The following is a 26,717-nucleotide window of genomic DNA, read 5'->3' as shown; positions in this document are numbered from 1 at the left end:
AATTCAGCGTACTTGTTTTCTCACTTTCCCAAATCTGATGAAGACTCTTGTCATGAAGCATTGGCACTTGTTTCTCTCTGCACTGATCTTCTGAGTTCTGCATGCATTTTCTGTTTTAGATTTCTAGCATCTGTATTTTTTTTCCTCTGATGAGCAAAAATACCTTTTTATATTTATGTAGAGTTCCGAAAATTAAGAGCTCCTTGTAGAAATTCAGTCCACTATTTCTGTAAGCAATAGAAGTGAAATTTGTTATCAGTGCGTGCTGTTTTCAAAGATAGCCTCTGATGTTTGGCTGGTTCGACCCTATTGCAGATCCATTTGTCACTCCACCTAAAGTACAGTGTTAGAAGCCTAATCATATTGGAATTCCCCATCAATACAATGAATGATTCACTCCAATGTCCTCCATCAACTAGTCCAGATGCAAAAGTGGTTTGGCCCTATAGATTAGTTGTGAGAGATAAATAAATGCAGATTATTTTTTAAATTTTAATTTTTAATGTTTTTATTTCTTAGTATTTAATATGTTTTAAAATAGTTTTATTTGAAATAATGGTTGAAATTCTCTTTAATTATTTTAATATATTTTAAATGTCTTATTTTTAATCAAAATAGTCTCCCAGCTTCTAAAGAAATCATGCTTCTGTTCCGTTCTTCTCTATTAATAGCTATTAGGGTGTTCCAGAGGTGCACACTCAGAGGAATGCCACCTGTGGCACACTGGGCCCTGAGCCTTCCTGTTGCCTCTTCCAATGGCATCACAGGCTGCAATACTAATTTTTTGAGACCTCTTTATCCAGCCAAGATAAATGTGGTGGGGCCAGAACAACAGGCAACTTTTCAGGCTGAATACAGTGCATCTTAGCCTTTTCATTTTGGATTTCTAAGTGTCATTGCTGTACAGAGCAAGAGAGCTAGGCCAAGATCTCAATTCCTAGAATTCTATATTCCCACTGTTTTCCAGCCACACTCTATTGCAGGAAAAATGCAAATTTATTTTGCATTCTCAGACAGTTCAATGTGAAATTCAAGGTCAACTAAATTGTTCTTGCAGACCAGAGAACAGATTAATTTGCTGCCAACAGAAGATTTATTTAATCAGTGGTTTTGTTGTAATGTTAATTGTATTCCTTACTGTGAGTGAATTAATGAGAAGTCATAACAGAGAGGGCTGTTCCAAGCTTTAGGGAACAATTTTCACACAATTTTGTTCCCTTAATGATCTCATTAGTTCTCAGTAAAGATGACAATCAATAATTTAGTATTTCTGGTCCATATCTGATGGAGAATGAAAAAATAAATGTGGTTTATGTAGCTAGATTGTCTTTGAAAGATTTACTGGGTAAAGCTTCTTGAAATGTTTATTCAATTGAAGTTTGTACTTTTTTCTATTTATGTTTGGTCATGCATTATAAGCCTGTTGTATCTACTTTGAAATAAGAAGGATTTTAAAACAAAACCGATCATAAAGGATCACGTATTGGCACATGAACTTTGTCTGATGCTTGCTTCAAGAAAGTTACACTTCCTGGATATTGTAAACCCCATTCAGCCTTTCAAGACTTGGAGAGGGTGAGCAATTAAGTTCTTGGGAGTCACTATCACGGAGGTTCTTTCCTGAACTGAACACACTGAAGGCATCATGAAGAAAGCATGTCAGCGCCTCGACTTCCTCAGGAGTTTGCAGAGGTTTAATATGATACCAGAAACCCTGACAAATTTCTACGGATAGGTGGTGGAAAGTGTGCTGACTGGCTGCATCATGGTCTGGTATGGGGACACCAATACTCCTGAGCATAAAGCCCTTCAAAGGGTAGTGGACACACCCCAGGACATCACAGGCAAAACCCTCCCCACTATTCAGAACATCTACAGGGAACGCTGCTGTCCGAGAGCAGCAACAACCATCAAGGATCCACACCCCCCAGCACATGCTCTGTTCTCGCTGCTGCCATCAGGAAAGTGGTATAGGTACCACAAGACTCGCACCACCAGGTTTAAGAGCAGATGCTACCCCACCACTATCAGACTCCTCAACAACAATCTCAATCAGGTGACTCATTTAAGGACTCGTGCACCTTATTGAATTTTTTTATTCTTTCTGTATTGCACAGTTGGTTTGTTTACACTCATTATCTGTTTACAGTTCTTATTTGTTTACATGTATAAGCTGTGAAGTTTTTTTGTACTAGAATTAAGCAGTAATTCTGCCTGAGAATTTTTTTTGGAAAATCAATGAAGTATCAAAAAGAGCTGCTTACTTCTGATTCTCATTCAAGTTTGCATTTTGAATCTGGGAATTCAATAAAAGTTCTCACAAATGGAATTTATGTTGGTAATTTGAATGTAATGAAATTATAATTTTTCATGAATAATAATTATTTTCTCAGACTTTAATCACTCATTTAGTTATTAGTTTCTGGATTGTCATTTTATTTTCAAGTCAGTAGACCCATATTTATTTAATTTTGAGATTGTGATACAACAGCATCATAGAAGGGAAGGTCTCAGTTTGAGGTTGACAAGAGGTATTTCAATTGGACAGTGTTTTTTAACCATTAATTCTGTTAATTCTTAACAGTAAAATTTTAACTGAGGAACTATACCCAGTATAGCTTTTTATTAAAACAAATCTGGTCAAAAGTATGATTTTTATCTAAAATGATAAAACATTTGTAGCATCCTGAGATTGCTAAATTTTGAACATTGAATTGGTAAAGGACATAGTTTCACTAATAAAATTATGAAAATGCTTATTTTGTGAATATAGCAAACAGTTCTGAACCACTCATCAAGCCATTTCATTGTTGGAATTTATTAATTCAACAATGAAAGTTCATAGTAAAGCTATCTTTTGGAAACAAATCATATTCCACAAGAAATTTGGTCACACTAGTGCGCAAACACGACTGATGGGAAGAAAGGAAAAATGCAAATGTGACTATTATAGAGATGTATAAAAGGGAAGAAATTGGATAACCTATAGAATACAAAGCTATGCATTAATATTTTTTTCAGAGCATACAAACATCTGATAAATGTTTACGCAGAAATGAAACAAAAATTTTCCCCATATTTTATTTATAAATGGTGATGAAGATTTCATTGTGCATGTTTTGATGGCATGTGACAAAAATAATATTTCTATTTGATCTGATGGAAATGTAATTGTGTGGGTTGAAGTTAATAAATAAGGAACAAGAATGGAAAGTTTTTGAATAAGTAACTGAGATACAAGAATGTGCCCTTCCTATTAGAATTTGGATTTCTAAATAACAAAATGTTAGAGACTTTGCAAACTGGAATTCCTCACATGGTTCCTCTGCCTCACAGATTTTCATATAACCATGTTTTTTGGTGGTGCTAATATCCAATTGGCATGAATTGAAATGGTGGATAGATGTGTAAAATCAATATAATTCAGTAATAATACAAGTACAACTTTGTTTCTCCAAAATCCTCATTTATTCAAAATTTTTTTGGAGCCGAACTGACCAGGGACCTCAGGCTCCCAGCATCGGCAGCAGCAGATCTTGGGCTCCCGGTGGCAGCAACAGTGGATCTCAGCTTATGGGCAGGAGCGGGACCCTTGGGCTCCTGGCATGAATGGGGTCTTGGTGAGGAAGTGTCAGTGATCAGCGGTAGCCAGCATTTTATTTTGATAAGAATTTAACATTTTAATGCTTAAGAAACCTTGTTGTTGGTTGTTGTAGCAAGTGATTTGCTGTTGTTATTGGGCTGTGTTTTTTTAAATGACCAGTGTTACGAGCCCAGAGGACCCATAAACCCAGGAGCAATAGATATTCACCAAGACAAATGGTTACGTAAACAAAAGTTGCTTTTAATTATCTTTAAACATGAAAACAGAATCACACTTTAACTTATCAAGATTGACTTGACTAACCTAACTTAACCCCTTTCTAATTCTAATCGCATGTGTATTTAATGTGTGTGTAAGTTCAGAAAAGTTCTTTGGTTCACAGTCCAATCTCACTTCTTATTCCTCCAAGTTCACTGGTTGCAGGTAATTTTTATACTGTGCATAGAATTTAACATTTATAAAGTTCACCAAGCTTTGGTGCTTGAAAGGTAAATGGTTACTGCTCTGGAAGGTTTTTGTCAGTTTTCAAAGAAAGATTTGTTGTATGATGGACACCCAGCCACTTCAGTGTCTTGCTGACGAAACTTGCCCCCTTCAGGGTTCTCCAGATGATAACCTCTTTCTTTCAGGTCACCACAGAGTTACTTTTTTTTTCTTATTCCAAGTGAAACATTATACAGCCAGTTCTCTCCTCTTGCATGACCCACAAGGGCTTTGACCAGACTGAATTAAGAACTCACAACCCATCTTCCAAATGGGGTTCTTCACAAGCTTGCCAGCTTGTCCTGTTCCAGTCCCATCTGCTGTTGCTGGTTGTAACACTGTGGAAGTGATCTCTCTCTCTCTCTCTCTCTCTCTCTCTCTCTCTCTCTGTATCTCTCTCTCACACACACATACACAGAGAGAAAACCTGTTTTACTCTCTCTGCTTGAAAACCACATGATCTAGACAATCTGTGGCTCTGACAAGCTCTTTCTCATCTGTTGCTTTTTTGTAAACAACAATCCATTAGTGAAGTCTCTTGGGTATTCTCCAAAGCTCTTGCAAAAGTTGTGGGGCTGATATGTCGAGCATTAGCAGAGCTCCAGTATTTCAAATAAGATTTGTTTTGAAGTGTTTGTATGTGACCTACTTTAACAAACCTTTCCCAATTTATCTCCCAAAAAATTATCTATATACTCTGTCACATCAGTTCTCTGAAATAGTACTATATCTTTTTGACTAAATTAGTTACTCTGATATTTTCTTATAGTATAATTATAAGAACATAATGGGCGACATTGTTAGCATTGCAAGTGATTGGGCTGGGCATTGAATCCCACACTGCCTGTAAGGAGTTTGTATGTTCTCTCCGTGACTCTGTGGATTTCTCCTTAGAGCTCTGGTTCCCTCCAACCATTCCAAACTTATCAGGGGTTGTTAGTTAATTGGGTGTAATTGAGCAGCACAGGGCTCATGGGCCAAAATGGCCTGTTACTGTCCTTTATGTCTAAATTTTTAATATGTTATAAGAAATAGGAGCAAGAGAGGGTATAGTTCCTCAGTTAAAATTTTACTGTTAATTAAAAGCAGAAATGAACACTGGTTTTAGAAATTAAAATGAACAATGCCAAGAATTTAAAAACTGAGTAAAAGTTGAACTATATCTATTTTTTAATATCTTTTGCTTTCAATAAATGATAAAAATGATCCAAAAGTTCTAGAACAGCACCACTAATCATTTTATAACCTGTCTCCTGCTGTTGTTCAGATTACATTCCCACTTCCTGTCTTTGAACTTATTTCAATGGTGTACATAACTGCTTAAAAAAAATTACAGTCCAAATTGAAATGCCTCGTGTCATTACTGATCTGATGATGGGCTCATCTCCACTTACCTACCTTTTCCCCATATCTCTTAATTCTCTTACTATGTAAAAAAATTATCCAACCTTGTCTTAAGTATATTTACTGAGATAGTTTCCATTGCTTCAATGGGCAGCGAATGCCACACATTCAGCACCCTCTAGGAAAAGCAGTTCCTCCTCATCTTCATCCTAAATCTACTACCCTGAATCTCAAGGCTACCTCCCCTAATTCTGTTCTCCCTTACCAATGGAAAAAAAACTTGCCTACCTCTATCTTATCTAAGCCTTTCATAATTTTATCCTTCTATAAGAACCCCTCTCATTCTTCTAATTTCCAGCGAGTAAAGGCCCAGACTACTCAATCTCCTCATAGGCTAATCCCCTGATCTCTGGAATCAACCTGGTGAACCTCCTCAGCAGCACCTCCATGCTTGAGTAAGGAGACCAGAACTGCACACAATACTCCAGATGTGGGCTCAAATTATTATTCCTCTTATATTGTTAATATAAAGCAAAATAATGCCAGTCTAGCCTGTATGTGATGCAACAAGCCACACAGATATTTGGTCCATGGGTCATTGCTAGTTTTATTCTTTGCTTGCTTTAAAGACCAGAGTTATACCACAACTGTCATCAAAGAAACAGGAGAATAAAACTACCTTTGATCCATGCACCAAATTTAAAAATTGTAAAGTTGTTCCCAACTCAAGTGTCATTGCAATATCCCTCTTGCTAAAATCCAGGAACTCGTGTCTAAAGTGAGTGAGCGAGCTCTCTCACATTTTACTAGGCAGCAGTCTGACATGGTTGTTCTCAGATCATGCATTACAGATAATATTCCAGTCCTTTATGAACATATGTGAATTAGGGCAAGGATGGGAAACTTGATCCATTGTTCTTGCTTCACCATTTGATAAGAACATAGTTGAACTCAAGTTCATGTACTAGAATGTTCATGAACCATTTTCCCAACAGGAAAGAGGTGAAGAAAGAGTGACCAGGGTGAAAGAGTCTTCTAATACACCAGCTCTTTCCAAGTCAGGAGGATCTGTACATAGAGTTGATAGAAGGGAGGTGGATTGTGGATAGTCTGAGTAGTGTTCACAATTCCCTGCTGTTTCTTGTGCTCTTGGGCAGAGCAGTCTCCAAGTTTTTTTGAAACAGGTTTTTTTTAAATAACATCACTATTCAAGTTGAGGAATGCAGGTGTTGTGTCAAATTTTTCCAAGCTTCTGAGGAAGTAGATAATGTTGGGGCATTTTCTTGGTCATTCAATTAACATTAGTGGTCCAGGGTTAATCAAAGGAGATGTTTACTTTAGGAACTTAAAGCTGACTACAATTGATGACCAGTATTGAGTTTTTACCATCCTCTCGAAGTCTATAAATGAATGAAATTGAAAGAAAAGTTGTTGTCTTGATAACCAAGCCACTAATGATGAGTCAACAGTGGTATCATCCACAAATTTTATAGAGCTGATTGTAGCCTCATTCCCATCTCAGCCAGCAACTTTTTATCCCCATGTCTGTCAAGAAAATGTATTTCTCTGCCTTGAAAATATGCAAGGTCTACTTCAACTAACCTTTTACAAAGAAAGTTCCAAAGGCTGCAGTCCTCTTGAAGGAAAGAACATTGTCTAATCCCTGCCTCAGTGGACAGCCCCATACAGCTCTTTCCCCCAAACAAGGTCACCAGCTGCATTGGAACACTTCCACAGGCTACCCTCCCATGTTACACAACATCCCTAACTAGGAAATACGTCATTATTCATTCATTGTTGCTACAACTAAAACTTGACAATTCTTCAAACATTGTGGGTACCTTCACTATATAATCGGAAATGGTTCCGAATCATAACTCATCATCACCTTCACAAAAATCAATTTTAATTGATTTTACTATATGTTTTGGATAAATCTGACAACTGTGATGCCAATAAATAGAATCGCATTCTATTGAGTTTATTGGGTTCCCGCAAATAATTTCCTGTTCATTTAACATATTATAGGGATAAAGCAACTGATTTATTTCTGGGAAATCAGGAAAATGAATTTCAATCTTGTTATCCTGATTGTCCACAGAAATTTTATTCTAGCAATCAGAAAATCTTGGGAAAATGACTTGAAATACCATTTTTGTATATTTTACAGGAGTTAGATACTGTACATTGAACATGTGGTGAATTGACAAATGGACATAGTTTGCAGATTTCGATTGAGTGCTACAGATTGCTTACTGAGCAAACTGGCTGATTCAGACATTCAGAGAATTCAGACATAACCATTAGTAACAAATATTAAAAAGAAAAGGAACACAAGTTCAGAAAGATCATGTATCTTGAAGAATCATTATAAAAATTACTGGGATCTTAAGATACATAATAGTAAACATCTTCATCATCTTTTGCTCTAGAATTTAGTGGTGCAGAGGCTTAACCCACAGAATGGCCGCAGAAATTTACTCTGCAATTTGGATCAGACAAGGCTCTGACATTAGAAAAGAGCAATGTTATCACAGAAGCACCACCTTTAATGTTTTACTCTTGTGTTTTGAAGTAGTAATATACTTTTCCAATGGGTCCAACTAATTAGATTCCAGTTGGATTCAGTGCAATCCTCCTGTCAAGATATTTACTCCATCCACAGGAAATCAGTCAGAAGAAATGGTAAGTTATGGTTTTAAAAAGATGAAATTAAATATGGATTAGCATGTCATTTCAAGCTGCCAACATTCACAGAACATGGTAGATCAAATAAATTACTGGATTTAATATGAATAGGTCGCTGGGTATATGTCATTTTACACATTCAGACAAAAAGAAATCATTAAGAGACGTGCAGTGCGCAATGCATTAGGGCTATTTGTGAATATTGTTTGTCACTTCAATTTAATTATGGCTTTCGTTGAAGGCAGCAACATCTTGTATTGCTGGTAAATTCATTCTTGGCATTATTTTACACTGACGTGTCAAGTGTAGTTGTTGATATATTCATGAAAATTCCTTTCCACATCAAATTATGGATGTTGCTGCTTGTATTTTTAAACTGCAAGAGATGAAGAATTGTAAAAGGGTTACTGATCAATCCATCCATGCAAAGCATGTTTGAGACAATAGTTATATTATTTTAATTGCTGCACCTGTTTTGATGTTTTGTATTAGTTTCTATCTATAATTGACAATTGACATCACTGGCTTTATCTTGATGCTTTTCTTCAGCTTTTCATGAACCTTCAAATGATGCTGATATTGACCTACATACTTGAAAATGAACCAATATAGAAGCTCTTGGCATATGAGGACTGACCTGCATAATTAAGTTTCAAAGTACATGCTCGTTGAAATATATCGGCATATCATGGCATTGGGCATAGATTGCCTAAATGCAGTCAATGCTTCAGTTGATAACCCTTGAGCTCCAACGTAATTATGGAATCTTGTAGGTTTTTGGAATGGTTTCACTCACTGAAATTAGTCAGTGACCAATTGATATAGGGTATAAGTTTTGTCATCCTGAATAATGCATTTTTGCTTTTGATTATACTTCTATAGCCAACAAAATGCTGAAACTATAGACAATCCTATTGTGAGTCTGGAAGAAGTTCAAGATATAAATGTTGACATCAGTGCCAATTTGTGATACTATGGAAACATTTTGTGTCATGTAGAAATTTATCTCACTGCTCTTTTGATACTTCCTTGCTAAATCTCTCAATTATTGGTGCAACTCCACTACCATGATTAAACTAGGAGACTCAGCTGTTGCATTTAAATTTTACATTCCACCTGATGTCACTCACAATTCTCTGATGCATAACTATCTGTCTAGCCAGGAGCTAATGGATGAAATAAAATTTCCATTGTGCATTATAATCTTTTATGTGATAAAGCTATTTGTAGGGTCTTGCATTTCAATCAAGAGTCCATTCTTTTCATTGTGAACTCTGCATCAGCTTCTATTTCATGTGAGAGCAAGCAATGTGCTATTTTTGCAAAAATAAATCAAGTTTAATCTTCATCTTAAAAGCCCTGCCGCATGAATTGAATGCTTTAGCAGTCGCAAAAATAAATTAATTTGCTGCAAGTTAGAAATGACCTGTTATCTATTGTTGGGCACAATAATACGTCTGCTGGCAGAAACACAAAAGAATTGTTTTTATTTTCTGGTGGTGAACTATTTTCATCATTTTGATTCTTCAAGCTGCTCAGAGAATGGATTATAAATTTGCTGTGTAATATTAAGACCTACCGATTTACAATGAAGTGGAAAATATCAGTTCTTCCTGAACGAATGCTGGTACTGTAATTTGACCATGTGAATAGTCAAGATTGCACAGCATTATCCATGCAACAAGCTCCATAACGATTTATGCATTTGCGCCATAAGTAAATTGCCCTTGGTGCTTATCTGCTAAGAAGATCTGTTCTTTGCCAAGCTGTGTATTGCTTCTTGCAAATTGTAACATTATTTCAGCACAAGTGCTCCTTGTCTGCAGGTTTTCGCAATTTACATGTGGATGACCAAATGAGTCTCATACAGTATTCGTGGATGGCAGTTATGGTCTTCGCAATGGGATGGAGGTCCTATAGAATTGTGAATGCCAGAATGCTCTACTTTGCACCAGACTTGGTATTTAATGAGTAAGTGAATATACTTCTGGTAGGAGTCTCCAATTCAGGTCAAAATGATATTATTTATAAGCAATTCACGTTAATTTTTCAATTAATAAATCCTGAAAATTACTTAATTTGTAGTAGAAGTCTTCCCCTTTCTGAATAAGAAACGTGATTCATATGCTCAATGATAGGGATATGAAATTTCACGTTTGTTGCAACCTTGAGCAGTGTTGGAATCTTGTTTCCTGGTCTTCTTCAGGGACTGCTTATTTCATTTGGATCAGTTCCAATTAGACAAGTAGCAAAAGATGGGTTTGACTGACAAAGCTTATGTCAGTTCCAAATATATATTTCTATTTCATTATTAAATGATAAAAATTAGTAATATTGCTAATTATTTGTTTTGGATATTGGAACCCAATTGATTTGTGCCTAATTCTAATAATTCATAAGTTCTTCATACAGTTTGAGTTATCTTTGGTTTGTGTTGATTGGAATGGTAATTAGTTGTATTTTCTAACAAGGCTGTCTACTTAATTTCAAAAAAATTTGCAAATATGCCTTGGCTTAATTATTAATTTGGAAATTTCTGTCTGGATTTGTATCTCTATTACTAGAGTTGTATTTTGTTCAAGATGATCTTTTCTGTTTAGAGTTAAACTGATTATTATGAACTAGTTTCAAATGCGCCAATTACAAAATGGCTTTTCTTTTGAGTTTCTTTAGCAAAGCATTTTGCAATAAGCCCATTAAATGCTACAGCTATTTTCTCTCAGCTTCCCCGCCCAACATTTCATAACCAGAAGGTTATGAAAAATTGTGGGTTCGACTTTTTTTTAACCTGGTTGTTGTCTCCTGTTTCTTTTTAGCTGCAATGTGGTTACAACATGCAAATCTAATTTTTTATGATGTCTAATAGTTTCATTTTGATAGTACATTGAAAATCTTCAGCAAAGAAATGGACTATAGAAGCTTTTAGGAAAAAAAGTACAATTTGTAAGTTTTTATGGAAATACAATTACATCAGTAAAAGCCAGTATATAATTTTTATGAAAATATGCAAAGAATGTCTATGGACTCTCAGTACCCACTGCGCAAATTCCTTGGGTTTATTTGCTTAAACCTGCTGGTAAAAATTTTGCTACAAAGTTAACACCTTTCCCTTGTGACTCAACATGAACTTGCTTCCTTTGGTCTGACTCAATATTTATTTATCTGCTTGAACACATCCATTTTATAACGGTGAATTACCATTAAAAATATTGAGTAATTTCTGTTTATTACATAAGCTATGTGCAATTCTTACTCTATATGGAGCAAACTAGATTGATAGGAAACTTTAGAAGGGATTTAGGGTTCATTCATGATCAGGGGATCCCAACTGGGAATGGTGCTTGTAAGAAAGAATGGAAAATTGCAAATACACAGTGCGTTGTTTGCTTTTCAGTCCTTGAAAGTCACAAATAACCGAACTGCCTATCACGTTACTATAGTACATTTTTCACAGTTGTATTATTTAAACAAATTCGATCTCCATCTTTATGGCAGTGGGGACTGTAAAGAACAGGTGCTGCAATTTAAAACCAGTTTAAAAGCTTCATGATCTCTTAGAAAAACATTATACAAGCTGAAACAAATTTTTAAGCCGTTTTTGCACATGACAAAAGGAAATTCTAGCTTAATTTGCTGTAAGAAACGATGCATTTCAACAGCTAAAGTAAATATCGTTATGAGCAAGAGCTTCTATTTACATATTTTATCAAAGCACAAACACAAATGATCAGTTTGCTTTTTGGAGCTGCAAGGTTGTATTTTGTCTTCCAGCTATTATACCTCTCAGTGTTGAATTCAGTCTTAATCATAGCTTATGGATTCAACTTAATAGTCCTTCCCTGTTACTGCATGGTGCAATTCAGTTTTCATCAGTATTGTTTATAGTTCTGCTCTCTTTTAGGTTCTTGGTTTGACAGGCCCAATTAACATTTGTTTCTCATGTTCAAAAATGTACCGAAAAAGGGACACTTCAATATCACAATTTCCAACAGCATGACATGTATGAACATACATCAGGTGAAAAATGGTGTTTTGGCTTCTGATTATTGCACTTTCTGAAATATCAAAGTTGAATCTTAAGTTTTAACCGTAAATTGGCTCTTTACGCTGCTTTATGAATATTATAGATAACCTCAATAAATACAATGTGTTAAATAGAATGGCTGTTAAGGAATTAGCTTACAGATGCACACTGATCTTGGAAATACAAAGTACTGCAAAATAATAGTCCTTCTCCATCATGAATCTTTGGGTTGCATTCTTTCTGTATCTCATTTCAAGCTATTTTGTGACAAACAATCTTTTTGCAGATATGGACCATTTTTAAAATGTACATAGTCATGCCTCCCCCCACTCTTTTATTCGGACCCCTGCTGACATTTTTTCAAACCTTGATAAAGGGCTCAACCCCAAAACGTCGGTTTTGTATTTTTACCTTTGCTACTTAAAAGACACTGTTTGACTGACTGATTTCTCCAGCATTGTGTTTTTACATATTTCTAATTTTTCAGTCTAGATCTGCTCAGTTTATCTTTTAGGCTTTCAAGTTAAGCCAAGAAGCTCATGTACCATCATCATCATTAGTTAGGTGATATCTTGGTGGTTATAAAACCACAAGTAGAGATCAATAAAATTCATTGATGAAGGGAGTTTGGGAGTCAAATGGGTATATGCATATAACAGTTTTGCTATAAAGACAGGTATGACGGGGATCCTTAAAGAAAATCAATGGCAGCAATTTCAATTTATGTATTATTTTGAGTTTTAGGCCATCTCAAAGCATTTCTTATCGCCACAGGAACTTTATCAAGCAAATATAGTGAAACCAGGCCATGCAGAAGGTCTTAAAAGAGTGCCTCAAAGGAAAGAGCAACAGAGTTTTACAGAGAGAATTTAAGTAGTCTGAATTGTAGCAACTGAGCGCACAACTACCCTTGGTGGAACAATTAAATTTAAGGGCAAGCAAAAGCCCATAAATAGAGAATTACTGAGGAATGTCACCAAACAAAAGGAAAATTCAAAAATTTGGAAGGGCAAGCAAGAACTGGGAGGGATTTGAAAACGGGATGAAAATTTTAATGTCAACATTTAACAGCAGAGGTTAAAAACCATGAACAGGACTTGCATCAAATTAGGACACCAACAACAGATTTTCAGACCACCACAAGCTCAAGTACTTTCATGAATTGTTAGGTCTGCTTTGTTCATGAATGAGTGAGACAAACACCAGACTGAGTCGAAATCAGGGTTCTTTGTTCTTTATTACCGGATTGTAACACTTGCGACTAACAATGTTAGTCGGAGAATGCATTCTGCCGTTATCAGCAAAATGGTGATTTTTTATACCCTTGGATACGTGCTTAGAACATCATCATATCATTACTTGTCCAATGACTAAAACTGTTGCTATCCTTTCCCTGCTAGCTTCCTGCCTCTCAATCCATCAATGTCTCTCTTATCTTGTAAGTACAAGGATGCATTCACATCTTGTTACAGCCCTGCCCAGGGTAACTCCTTACACATTCCCATCTCATGATGTTTTACCTTACAGACTCCAGTAACATCTGAATAATTACAATCAGTATTCAATGCAAATGTTAAGAAATGCGCTTTCTGATGTATATTGGCCTTGGATGGGTCAAAGCGCTGCAAAATAATAGTCCTTCTCCATATTTCTTCTTCTGATTGTATTCTAGGCCTTTCTTCCAACTCTGCATTCCATTTGAAACTAATCCAAGAGCAATTCCAAACCAATGCAGAAAAACTTTCTAGAGTTATCCAGCTACCTGAAATCGTCATTGAGTATTGAATCTGTATTGAATCTATATTTAGATTGTGCTTTGGATATCCCTAATGCAGTCCAGGAATCAATTCTTGTGACAGATTGTGCTGACCCACTTTAATTGGCCCACTTTACCATTAATTGCATGTGTAGAATAAGCTGTCATATGAATGCAAAATGATGAAACCATTGAACTTTACATGACCAGTATTTAGATGTACTTGATTAGAGTTCTGGAAAATCAAAGTGCATAATGGTTTATTTTGTCTCTATCATCACTCCTCCTCTCATCTGCAACAAGCACTGAGAGAAATATTTGGCTATTAAATTTGAAATAATCTTTTTCTTCTATATTCTACTTTCCTTTCCAGCCTATCCCTCACCTGCAAAATCCACTAATTTCCCTGCAATATCCCCTCATGCCCTCTGAATTCATCTTTTTTCATTAAACCTTCCTGTTGCTTCTCCATATCATAATCATCAATCTCCCAATCCCACATTTTAATCATTTTTAAGACTGTTTGCTCTTCATGGTACTCTTGCCCTCCTTCAAAACCTTCATTAACCTCTCTTCAAATTAAGCATCCCTGAGCTTTCCCACTACCACCATCAACTTGACATTCACCTCCATATCCTCCATCTGCCCTGGCCCCCTATGCCCCCACGTGCACAAGGAGACGATTCCTCTTGTCCTCACTTATCTCCCACCAGCCTCCACATCCAACACCTCGTCCGTCATTTTCACCACTTACTACATGATCCCACCACTAGACATATATTCCCCTCTTCGCCTTCTGCAGGGATCACTCCCTCCATTACTCTCTGTCCACTCCTCTCTCCTTACCAACTGTCCCCTTGGGACCTACCCCTGTGACCAGAGGAGATGCTCCATTTGTGCCCTAACCTCATCTCTCTGCACCATTTGGTACCCCAAACAGTCTTGCCAATATTTCACTTGTGAACCTGCAGGGGTCATCTATTGCATGCAGTGCTCCGCTGTGGTCTCCTCTATCAGAGATACTGGATGCAGACTGAAAGATCACTTTGTTGAGCATCTCGGATCTGTCCAGTGAATCTCACAGTGGCCACCCATTCCAATTCTCCATCCCATTCCCTTGCCAACATGTTTATCCATGGTCTCATATTGCCAGACTGAGACCACACATAAATTGGAGGAGCAACACCTCATCTTCCGACTGGTCACCTTCCAACTGGATGCCATTAATATCAATTTCTCTGTCTTTAATTAAATTCCCCACCACCAACCTCCTGCTTCCCCCATCATCTCTCCTTTCCCTGTCTCCTTTCGCACATTCGTGATATATTCTACCAGTCTCTTATCATATCCAATTAATACCTTTTGTTGGTCTGAATTCCTCCCCCTATTGTTTGAATTCTGAGACTTTCTGATATATCCTGCTTCTGTTTTTTTTATTTTATGTTGAAGAAGGGCTCAGGCCCGAAATGTCAGCAATATTTCTTTGTCTCGTATAGATGCTGAAAAGACCAGTTGAGTTCCTCCTGTGTTTCAGTGTGTTACTACAATCACAGTGTCTGCAGCCTATCATGTTTCATCCCTGATCTTTATCCTTGCAAACTATTATCTCATGCTGTATAATGGTTTGTTTTCTTCCTCTTCATTGGTTCTTCAATCTTGTCTATGGTTTACGCAGCTTTATATAATAATGTCTCCAAATGTCACTCTTTAAAATTGCCCTAGTCAAATGTGACAAATGCCTCTTCAAATAGAATGGAATCATGAGAAGGTTTTGTGTCCATTTCTATATGTATAATCATGGTACCAAGCTCCATCTGTTCACCTTATTTATTCTAAGTCCACGACATGCTGTAACGTGGATTTATCTGTAACGTGGATTTATTTGTCTTCCAATTCTGGATAAGATACAGTTTTCTCCAGTTAATGTTGAGAAGATTAATCTATTGTTTTCAATACTTTGGAAATGCATTATTGTTACAACTGATTTATTGCCTTTTCAGAGCCAACATCTCACATTAAACAAGGCTTTTCACTATTATATTCTAATTCTGACATAGATTTCTGACCCCATCACCAAAATTACCCACTTCCACCATTAGCATGAACTTAGCTTGTGTCAGTCAACTGATGCTGAAGTCCAAGTTCATGCTATTATTACCTCCAGCTTAACTTCTAACTTCCATCCTCAGTGAGCAGCTGATCCAAAACTCTGCTTGCTTCACTTTATCTTGTACATTTGGCACTATTCATCTACCTGTTCCATCACGTAGATGCTTCCCTCTACTGGCTTCTAAACTTTTCGCTTACTATTACCATTTTAACATTGACCCATAACTTCTCCTTAAATATTTTTCTCATTAACTTAGTGCCCTTTTGATTCTAATTATGGCTTTATAAGACTTATTGGGACAGCTGTTGTTTCAGTCAGTCATCATCCTTACACAGGATTACTGGTTCAGTCATTATTCTTAAAGTTAGCTCATAATAGGAAAATGCAGCACAACACATTGAGCTGACGAATATCATGTTGGCTGAGCAAAAACATGATTCTACATAAAGTATAGTACATGGGGATGAAAAACCTGGGAATGAATTTCCTCATTTAGTGAGCTGAATTTATGCAGCCATTGTGGCCATCTGCAATATTGTTGATCTTTAATCATGATCTCTGCAGGAGCACAAATTTAGTGAACTTGTTATTGGATTTATGTTGAAGTATTTTGAAACTTTAAAGAGCATACTGTAATTATCATGCCTTCATGAAATTTTAAACTAATGTACCATTAGTACATAAGTGCTATTTCCATTAATTTGAGTTGCCATAATTTGTTTTTTTTTAATTTGCCATTATTGTTCAGTTGATGATGTTCGGATAATTGATGCTGTTTAACATCTAAAAGCTCATGCTTTTTAAACTTTTAGATAGGTTTGTCACTAACCTTTTGAAGCATAAAGGTACAATGCTTTTAAAATTAGGAACAACTCATTGTTCTCTCCATCAACAATTTCTAATTAAACATTTCATGGGGGCTCTTGGCAACTTAAAATGCTAAAGTAGAAATGAGGTACTAATGGGCCACTCCATTGAATTACTACTCCTTAGCCCTTTGTATCTAATTGCAAAGAATAATCTTTGTAAAATTACTTTTTACTATTAAATGACCAAAGGGGAAATTAACAAATAGTAACTGGCCTGAAAGACCTCATCTTGGGAGCAGATGTGGCAGAAATTGAGAGAGGGGAATAGAATCCTTGCAGGGGACAAGGTGTGAGGAAGTATAGTCAAGGCAGTTGTGGGAGTTGGTGGGCTTGTACTTGACTTACTAATAATACAAACTTTCTCATAATTACCCTGATTCATCTGAGATATTTCTAAGTGTTGCCCCCAAATAATCCGTCTATTGTCTACTGTAGATAGCTGGTGGCCAACAATCTCATATCCAGTGTATGCTTCAACCTAGCTTTGATAAACAACAGCCACAACCTCCATTACCTTCTCTTGATCTATGCTAGCCTTGGATGTATGTCATTGTGACTTGCTGAGATATCTCCTTGAGATTTGCTTACATTTCTTAATTTTATCTAGTTGCCTCTATAATTTTATTGATGCATTCAAATTTTATATTTGTAAAATATTTTAGCTCTTCTTTCATCTGGTTGACTTTTATATTTGCTTTTGAGTCCTATTAATCTTTTTCCACCCATCACTTTCCAAATTTTTCTTAATTACAGTACTTGTTTCACATTTAATCCTGTCACTCCATTTTTTTGTTCATGGAATGTGAACAAATGGCAGGGCCAGCATTTAATGTCTTTGTCTAATTGTCCTTAATTGAAGAAAACATTTAGAAGCCAATCGCCCTGGGTTTGGGGTTAGAAAATGAAAAGACCAGGTGAGATTCCCCGAAAAACATTGGTAAAGCAGATGAAATTTCTGAGTAGTTGTCCTGATGGGAGATATTTTGTTACATTAATTTGTGCCAGATATAAATTTACCTTAGAGCAGTGGTTCTCAACCTTTCTCTTTCCACTCACATACAACTTTAAGTAATCCCTATGCCATCAGTTCTCTGTGATTAGTAAGGGATTGATGAGTGGAATGGAACAGTTTGAAAACCAGTTTTAATCATCCCTAATTGACTTGTTGGGTGCACGGTTTCATAACTCCAAAGGAAATGGGCCAATGACAGTTTTTCTCAAGCAAAATATTTCAGTTACAATTGAATCTAGAGCAGTGATTCTCAGCCTTACCTTCCCATTCACATATCACCTTAAGCCATCCCTTACTAATCAGAGAGCACCAATGGCCTAGGGATTACTTAAAGTGGGATGTGAGTGGAAAGAAAAAGGCAGAGAAACACTGCCTTATAGATAGGCATGTTCTTTCTTAAGTAATATGGTGTATCAACTGTTTTAGCTTCTACATGAAATCAAAAAAATTGCTTTTCTCCTTTTGATCCAATTACACAAGTATTAGCACGATACAAAATATTTCTCAATCATCTCTTCACAATGCAATTTCTTTTATGTGGAGGTTTTTTTCAGGAAATGAGTAGGGTAAAGGAACCTTGGAATATTACATCACAGGACCAGGTCATTTGGTCCATCTAGTCTGTCCCAAACTATTTACACCACCTCATTCTATCGACCTACTCTTGATACCTTTCCCTCCAATGCACCTATTCAATCTTCTCTTAAATCTTGAATCCATCCTGCATCCATCTGCTAGCAGCTTGTACTACTTTTGAGTGAAGAAGCTCCCCCTAATGTTCACCTTAAACAGAAGAATCAGAATTTATTGTCATAAACAAGTCACAGATGTTGGTGTTTTGTGGCAGCGTCACAGTGCAAACGTTCGGATTATGAACCATCTTACAACACTAATATATTTAAAAAAAATGAAAATAGCAGAGCACGTAAAGTCAGGCAGTGTCTTTAGTTCATTGATCATTCAGGAGTCTGATGGCAGTGGGGAAGAAGCTGTCCCTGTGCCACTGAGTGCCCATCTGTAAACTCCTGCTTCTCCTTCCTGGTGGTAGCAGAATGAAGAGGCCATGGCTTGGGTGGTGGTGCTTTTTTAATACTGCCTCATATAGATGTCCTCAAAGGATTGAAGTCTGGTGCCTGAGATGTCGCAGGCCAAGTTTACAACGCTCTGGAGTTTCTTCTTGTCCTGATATTTGGCACCTCCCTACCAGACAATGATGCAACCAGCCAGAATGCTCTTTACAGTACACCTGGAGATATTTTCGAGAGACTTCAGTGACAGGCCGAATCTTCTCAAGCACCTCACAAAGTATCGCCGCTGGCGAGCCTTCTTCATGATTGCATCAACATGGAGGCTCCAGGGCAGATCCTCGGAGATGTTGACACCCAGGAATTTCAAGTTCTTGACGCCCTCCACTACTGAGCCCTCAATGAGGATTGGGTCATGTTCCCCTGACTCCCTCATGAAGTCCACAATCATCATCTTGGTTTTGCTGACGTTGAGTGCAAAGTTGTTGATGTGACACCACTCAAAGAGCTAATCTATCTCCCTTCTGTGACTTCCTCATTGCCGTTTATGATTCTGCTGACAATTATAGTGTCATCGGCAAACGTAGATAGCATTGGAATTGTGCCTGTCCACTCAATTGTGGGTATATAATGCGTAGAGCAGTGGGCTAAGTATGAAACATTTCACCCATAACCCATGTCCTCCAGTTCTTGTCTCACTCAACCTCAGAGGAAAAAGCCTGTTTGCATTTACTGAGGTTGTATCCCTCATAATTTTATATACCTCTATCAAATCTCCCCTCATTATCCAATGTTCTAGAGAATAAGATGTGCCATTCAAACTTCCCCTATAACCTAGCATTTCAAGTCTAGAAATAACCTTGTAAATTTTCTCTGCATGCTTTCAATTTTACTGATATCTTTCCTGTAGGTAGATGACTAAAGTTGCACACATTACTCCAAATTTTGCTTTACTAATGTCTGCAGCATAACCCCCCCCCCCAGTTCGTCTGCTCAGTGATTTATGGAGGCCATTGTGCCAAAAGCTTTCTTCAATCCTTTGATGCTTCTTTCTAGGAATTATGTATTTGTATTCCAGATCTCTCTGTTCTGCTCCACTGGACAATATCTTACCTTTTACTTTAAAAGTCCTAATCTCGTTTATCCTCTCACTTGTCAGCGATCAATTCCATCTGTCATTGTCTGAACCTAAATACAGTAAAAAAACAGTATCTCGCACCTCTGGGAATTGGTGGATGCCAGAGATGTGAATTTGCCAGTTGCTTGAGATTTGCATGTTGTGTGATTGGCAAACTGACCTGTCGTAGCACCAATTTTAAACTTGTAATTTTTACCTATTTATTTTCTGCAATTATTTTTGCTGGTTGCTTGAGGCTGCCAGTTATTTGGATTTCAGATTATGGGGATTTTACTGTACTAATGTAAAGCTGGAAAAGGGTACAAGGTGGATAGTTTAAAAACAGGAACAGCACACAAGCTTTAAATTATTAAATCCTTTCCAGGAGGCAAAAAGTTTTAATATAGCATCAGTCAACACAGATTTATATGATTGCTTCCATGAGGCACAGGATTACTATCCATGCACACTGGCTAACATTTTCATATACCCTGTAATCTGAGATAAACATAGTCACATTGAAATGTAAAGTACTGGATTCAAATTATTTGGAAGAACAAGAATTGAATTGAGTTGGGGTTTTTTGTCACATGTATAGAAATAGACTGAGAAATTTTGTTTTGCTTGCAATTCAGGCAAGTCAGTCCATACTTAAGTCCAACAAGTGGTCAAGCAATAAAAGTGGGGGGAAAAGTTCAATTAAAACCATGTAAAGGTATCGTCATTTTATTAATGAGAATCACTCAAGAGTAATAACAGCGGGAAAGATATCGCGCTTGAATCTGGTGTTGAAAGTTTCAAACTCATTATGTTCTGCCTTATAGAAGGAGGGAGATAAGAGTGTCACTGGGGTGGGAAGGGTCTTTTAATTTGTTGGCTACTTTTCCAAGGCAATGGCAAGTGTAGGCTGAGTCAGAGGGAAGGCTAATTTGTGATATGGCCTGACCTTCGATAATAAATCCCTTCAGTTCTTGTTGTCAAGGGGAAAACATTTCCAATATCAATCCATGATGCATCTGGACAAGATACTTTCTGTGGTTCATCTATAAAAAGTAATGAGACATAATAGGGGCATGCCAAATTTCCCTGAGTTTCAGAGGGAATAAGAGGTGTTAGCTTCGCTTTATTTGCCATGGTGTCAAATTGATTGGATCAGGTTACATTATTGTGAATATTTAAACTGAAAAAAATGAAAGCTCCCTACCATCACTACCTCAGCATTGGTTCAGTCAAGAATGCGTGCCCTACTAACAGAGACTGTGTTTTGTTCCCACCTCCTTCCTTGCCCACAAACACATAACCAGACCGATTATACATTATACAAATGCAGGTGGGATCAGAGCCCCCACCAAAGACTTTTTAAAAAAGAATGACCTAATTAAATAAATAACCAAAGTGTGAAATAAAAGAATAAAAACTAAAATAAAACAAACTCAAAAAATGGCTAAACTCCAATCCTTTCCCTACTAGGAGGTTTTTATAATATCCAGGAAGGGGAGCTAGTCAATCTACATGCCCATGTATTTCAGATATGGCTGACAAACTTTAATGAATGTGCCAATCTCCACACCACACCTAAAGCATATTTCTGAAATTTCCGGCTTTGATTTATGTAATTTTTGTGGTGTGAGGTACAGCTGGTGCAAAAAGTTATATTGCTTCAACTTGTATCTTGTGTTAATGACCCCAGTCACACTGTCCAGACACAGGTCTTGCCACCACTCTTCATTGATTGTTGTGGACCTGTGTAAGCCTGGCTTCAGGCCCTCACTTTGGAATATTGTAATACATTTGAAAAATAAATTTTACACACACTTCCATCACCACTCCTGGCATTTGAGGCACCAACAACAGTCTGAATAATTTAAAAAAACTTACCCCTGATGTCTCCTCGAAACTTTCCTCCCTTCACTTTGTACAGATATCCTCTGGTGTTTGCTATTTCCAACCTGGGAAAAGGCACTGGCTGTCTGCCTTATCTATGCCTCTCAGAATCTTGTACTGCTCTATTAAGTAATTTCACATCCTTTTTCACTCTTGCCTCATAAGACTTGCTTTCTAATCCAGGCAACATCCCAGTAAATCTTTTGGCACCTTCTCCATTGTTTCCACATCCTTCCTATAATGAGGTGACAAGAACTGAACGCAATATGCTAAGTACCTCTCGACTCCTGAACTCAATCCCTTGTCTTATGAAGCCCAGTCTCCGATGTAGAGAAGGACACATCGGGAGCACCAGATGCAGTAGATAAATGCTGGAGATTTACAAGTGAACGGTTGCTTCACTTGGAAGGACTGTTGGAGCATCAAATGGGAGATTGTTTCGCAGATTGTTATGTTGCAACAAAGGTGGGATCTCCCAGAGGCCAACCATTTCAATTCTGCACTCCATTCCTGCGCCAACATCTGTCCAGGGTCTCATACAACGTCAAACCAAGGCCACCCTAACTGGATGTTATTAACATCAAACTTCTCTAGTTACCATTATGACACTCCCCTGTCTCTCTCTCCCTTCCCATTCTCCTGTCTCCTCTAGCTCTACACCCATTCCCTCTCCATTCAGAATGCTACCATACTCCCACCACTTCCCAGTTTTTTTCTCTTGTGACCTCCCAACCCTATCCTATTACCTCATCTGTGGGCCTGTTCTCCTTCCCCTGCCCCTCCCTCACCATTTTATTCAGGCACCTGCCTGCTTTTTGCACACACCTTGATGAAGGACTCCGATCCGAAATGTTGGCTAAATATATTTATCTTTGCTACATAAAGAACAATTCATAACATGCTGAGTTAATCCAGCATTTTTTCTGAAAACTCTGCATCTGCCAGATTTTCTTGTTCAACTGAAGTTTTAGTGTGTTCTTGTACAGTCTTCTTGAGATTTAGTATTGTCTCATCAAAACAGCGGACATCAATGATCGTTGGACATTTAGTAGATTTGGTTTTGCATCATTTTGCATTATTACAAGTTTGCCATGTGGAATTTTATCTATACATTCACCCGAAAATGCGCAAAATCCATTGAAGACATGAGTTCTTGGCCTAAAAGGAGAAGTTATATTGGTACCAAAAGAATACTTGGATTTATAATTCCAAATCATAAAGCAATCAACTGGTAAGCACAAATCTATATTAAAATCTACTCAGCTTTTCTCATCAACCTAACAAAGCATGAACTTAATTACTACCATTGCCCAAACCATTATCTCATTTTGTACATTCACTACACTTTGTGTATCTATGTTTACTGAATTTCAAATTATGCATCTCAGAATGCTGGATAAATAAAACAAAACATGATGGTTGCTTTTTCATAGACATGGCTGTGTATTTTACAATTGTAAATTGTTTTGTTATTAAAGCCCAGAGACATGGTAAAGAAGCTTTGATATCCATATGTCAATCATTCTTGCACTTACCCCTGAAGGAACAAATATTGTAGTATATGATCAGCAGATTACCAGTACTTCTTTTCATATCAACAATATTGCATAGCAAGGTTACTATGGCTACAGCTAGGTTATAGCCCTAAGGCTGTAGCTCAAATCCACAGGAGAAGAAGGACACCCACACACCAGAGTGCATCCGACATTTGAGTTTATTGAGTGCCAGCTCTGCCTTTTATAGTCAGCTCAGCTGCGTCACCACCAGGGTGTGGCTCGAGTGGGTTGGCTGCCAATTGGTTATCTCGGATGCCCGGGCCCCGATCTGGGCCTCCTGCAATCCACTGGCGGTGATTGGCAATTTTCACTGCTCTGCCGGCAGCCTATGGAAACAGGCGTTTAAGCCCGCACAATGCTTTGTCGGTCACCACATTCAATAGCCATTTCCTGTGTCGGCCCAAGCTGCTGGCTGCTATTATTGAGTATATTACCACGTGCTTTATTGATGATTTCTTGTTTAATAAGCGTTATATTGCACACTGCATTGCTGTGCACATGACCCCTGGAGAAATTTGGAAGGATCATGTTAAATGAAAAGTTTGTGCCAATATTGGCCATCATGACAATGGAAACAAGTAACATTCAATTTGTAGCTGATTATGAATGCTTGTGCTGTTCTTAGTCAGTCTTGTTTATGAGAACACTGGGACCTCTGATCGTGAAGCACCTCAGGCCTGCCAACTGCGATATTTGGTCAGGTCTTTTCCCATTAGCTGTTTCTTTAGGTTACCAATGTTAGTGAATGCAAAAATAGGTGGTATTAAGAGCCATGAGAAACTATAGTCAGGTGTTTCTAATTATAGAGCTACACAGGACTGAAACAGGTTCTTCAGCTCAATGTGTCTCTACCAACTGAGTGGTTTATCTGAGCTTGACCCTTATCCCTCTAATCCTGTATCTATCCAACCATTTTTTCATTGTCATGATTGTACTTGCCTCTACTTCCTCTGTCAACTTGCTGTAAAAACAGTTGCTCCTCAGATTTGTTTAAATATTTGCCTCCTAACCTTGAATCTATGTCCTCTAGTTTTGAACTCTCCTTCCCTAGGGAAGAGATTATGACTATTCATTTTACCTATTCCCCTCATGACCTCTATAAGGTCACCCTTCGTCCTATACCACAGAGAAAAAAATACCAGTTTATTCAGCCTCTCCTCATATTTCAACCATGCCAAGTGAATCTTTCTTGCATCCTTTGCAATTTAAAGATATCTTTCTTATAGAAAGGTGATCAGAACTGCACACAGTAGTTCAAATGTAGCCGAACCAACACGTTGAAACATGATGTTTCAACTCCTATGTTCTTGGCCCTAACAACAAAAGCATGTGTGACAAACACCTTTTTCCTCACCCTGTCTACCTAAGTAGCAACATTCAGGGAACTATAACCCCCCACCAAGTTATCTCTGTTCTAATATGCTTTCTAGGGCACTACCATTGACTGTGCAAGCCCTGCCCTGGTATGAATTATCAAAATGCAACCCTTTGCACTTATCCAAATTAGACTTCACAGGTCCCCTTGTAGTTGATAAACCTGCACTGTCCACTCCATCACCAGTTTTTATGTTAGCCACAGACATGCACACCAAGCCACATATATTTTCATCCAGATCATTAATATAAATGATGAACAACAGGGGACCCTCCTGTGAACCTGCGGCGTGAAGAGGTTGGCCTTGGAATTTTAAAGGGTCCAAGGCCATACTTCATACGTAGGGTCGTGGACCCTAGTAATTTTCCCAGATCACCCTCTCCTTGCGATGTGAAAAGGCAAATAGCCAAGCAGGGGAAGCCTTGTGACATCAGTGCTTGCATGCTCTGTCACTTAGGCGATTAAATTTAAAAATTCATACATCCTAACAACAGCAGGCTGCTTCGGCACATCATGACGGCAGCACAATATGGGATGAGTGGCCGTCCTCATTAACCATAGTCCCTCGTGCAACTGGAATTGCTTTGTATTTCCCAGAGCGGATCCAGTTGCGTGAGGGATTATGGGAAACAAAGTCAGCCACTCATCCTGCATTGTGCCACCATCGTGAATATATAGGTGAATATAGATAGGGGGGTAGAAGAGAAACTGAAAATTGATAGGCAGAGGGCTGAAAAATGGTGCTATGATAAGAAAAGGCCAGCAAAGGCATGGGAAGCTGGAGGAAGGGAAACTGAGGGAAAGAGGGAGACCAGGTGAGGGGATTAACAGAAATTGAGAAGTCTATATTGATGCCATCTGGTTGGAGACTACCAAAATGAAATACAAGGTACAGGGTATTGTTCCTCCAATTTGCTGGTGGTGGCTCAACTTTGCACTATTTGAGGTCATAGACATGTCAGTGTGGCAGTGGTTTGTGGAATTTAAGCAGTTTGGCTTTTGGGAGGTCCTTGCTGTAGCACAGGATATAGTGAATTATGAGCACCAGATGAGCACCAGATTCACAGGTGATATGTTGCTTCACTTGGAAGGGAGGAGGTTTGGTGAGGGAGGAGGTTTAAGTGCAAGTGTAGCACTTCTTGTGGTCACAAGGGTAGGCAATAAGGGAGCGATTGGTGGGAAGGGATGAGTGGATGAAGGAGTCATGGAAGGAGCAATCCTATTCTTTTATGTAAATTCTCACCCTAACTTCATTAATAGACCATATAACCTCATTTACAACTTGTTCCATGATCATCTTGATTTTATCCTATCCTTCCCCACCCGATACCTTACTAATTTAACTTGTCTCCATTTCAGTTCTGATTAAGGTTCCCCATCCTGAAATCTTGACTGTGTTTTCCTTCCCACAGATGCAGCCAGACCTGCTGAATATTTTCAACTATTTCTCTTTTGGTTTTAGATTTCCAGCATCTACAATTTTTTTAATTTTATTTGAATTAACTGTTATAACATTTTTTACAATATGCTTTCCTGGTAAAATAAAAGTAATTTCTCATTGTACCACAAAGTTCATGCACAACTTCTGCTAGGGTCTTGTGTATTTAACCAGCCCTTAATTATTATGAAAGCTGTTAGTTTATTTTTGATCCTCCTTGCTGTAGTTCCTTTCTCAGCCTTTATCAGTGGTGTTGCTACTCTTCCTTCTTCTTTTTCTAAAAGTTTTTAATAGTCTGTAAAATTTTACTCCCTCTCACACTGAATTTGTAACTAGATTTTGTTAATCTGTTTAATCCAATCTGAAGATGAATTTGTCCTTCTAACATATGTGATAGGCCCAGAGGACAACAAAACCCAGCAGCAATAGAAA

The 26,717-nt window shown here is 37.7% G+C and overlaps 1 protein-coding gene across 6 annotated transcripts in view; it reads left to right on the top strand.

Moving 5' to 3' along the window:
- Window positions 1-26,717, top strand: part of ar (androgen receptor) — a 123,038-nt gene that overhangs the window by 72,513 nt on the left and 23,808 nt on the right. For all 6 annotated transcript variants that reach the window (XM_069892721.1, XM_069892723.1, XM_069892724.1 and 3 more), the window contains exon 5: window positions 9,946-10,090. In XM_069892721.1, coding sequence (XP_069748822.1) covers window positions 9,946-10,090 — 145 coding nt within the window. The remainder of the gene's footprint in view (window positions 1-9,945; window positions 10,091-26,717) is intronic.

Source organism: Narcine bancroftii, chromosome 8 (genome assembly GCF_036971445.1).
Source record: "Narcine bancroftii isolate sNarBan1 chromosome 8, sNarBan1.hap1, whole genome shotgun sequence".
NCBI lineage: Eukaryota > Metazoa > Chordata > Chondrichthyes > Torpediniformes > Narcinidae > Narcine > Narcine bancroftii.
This window is presented reverse-complemented; position numbering and strand designations above follow the sequence as displayed.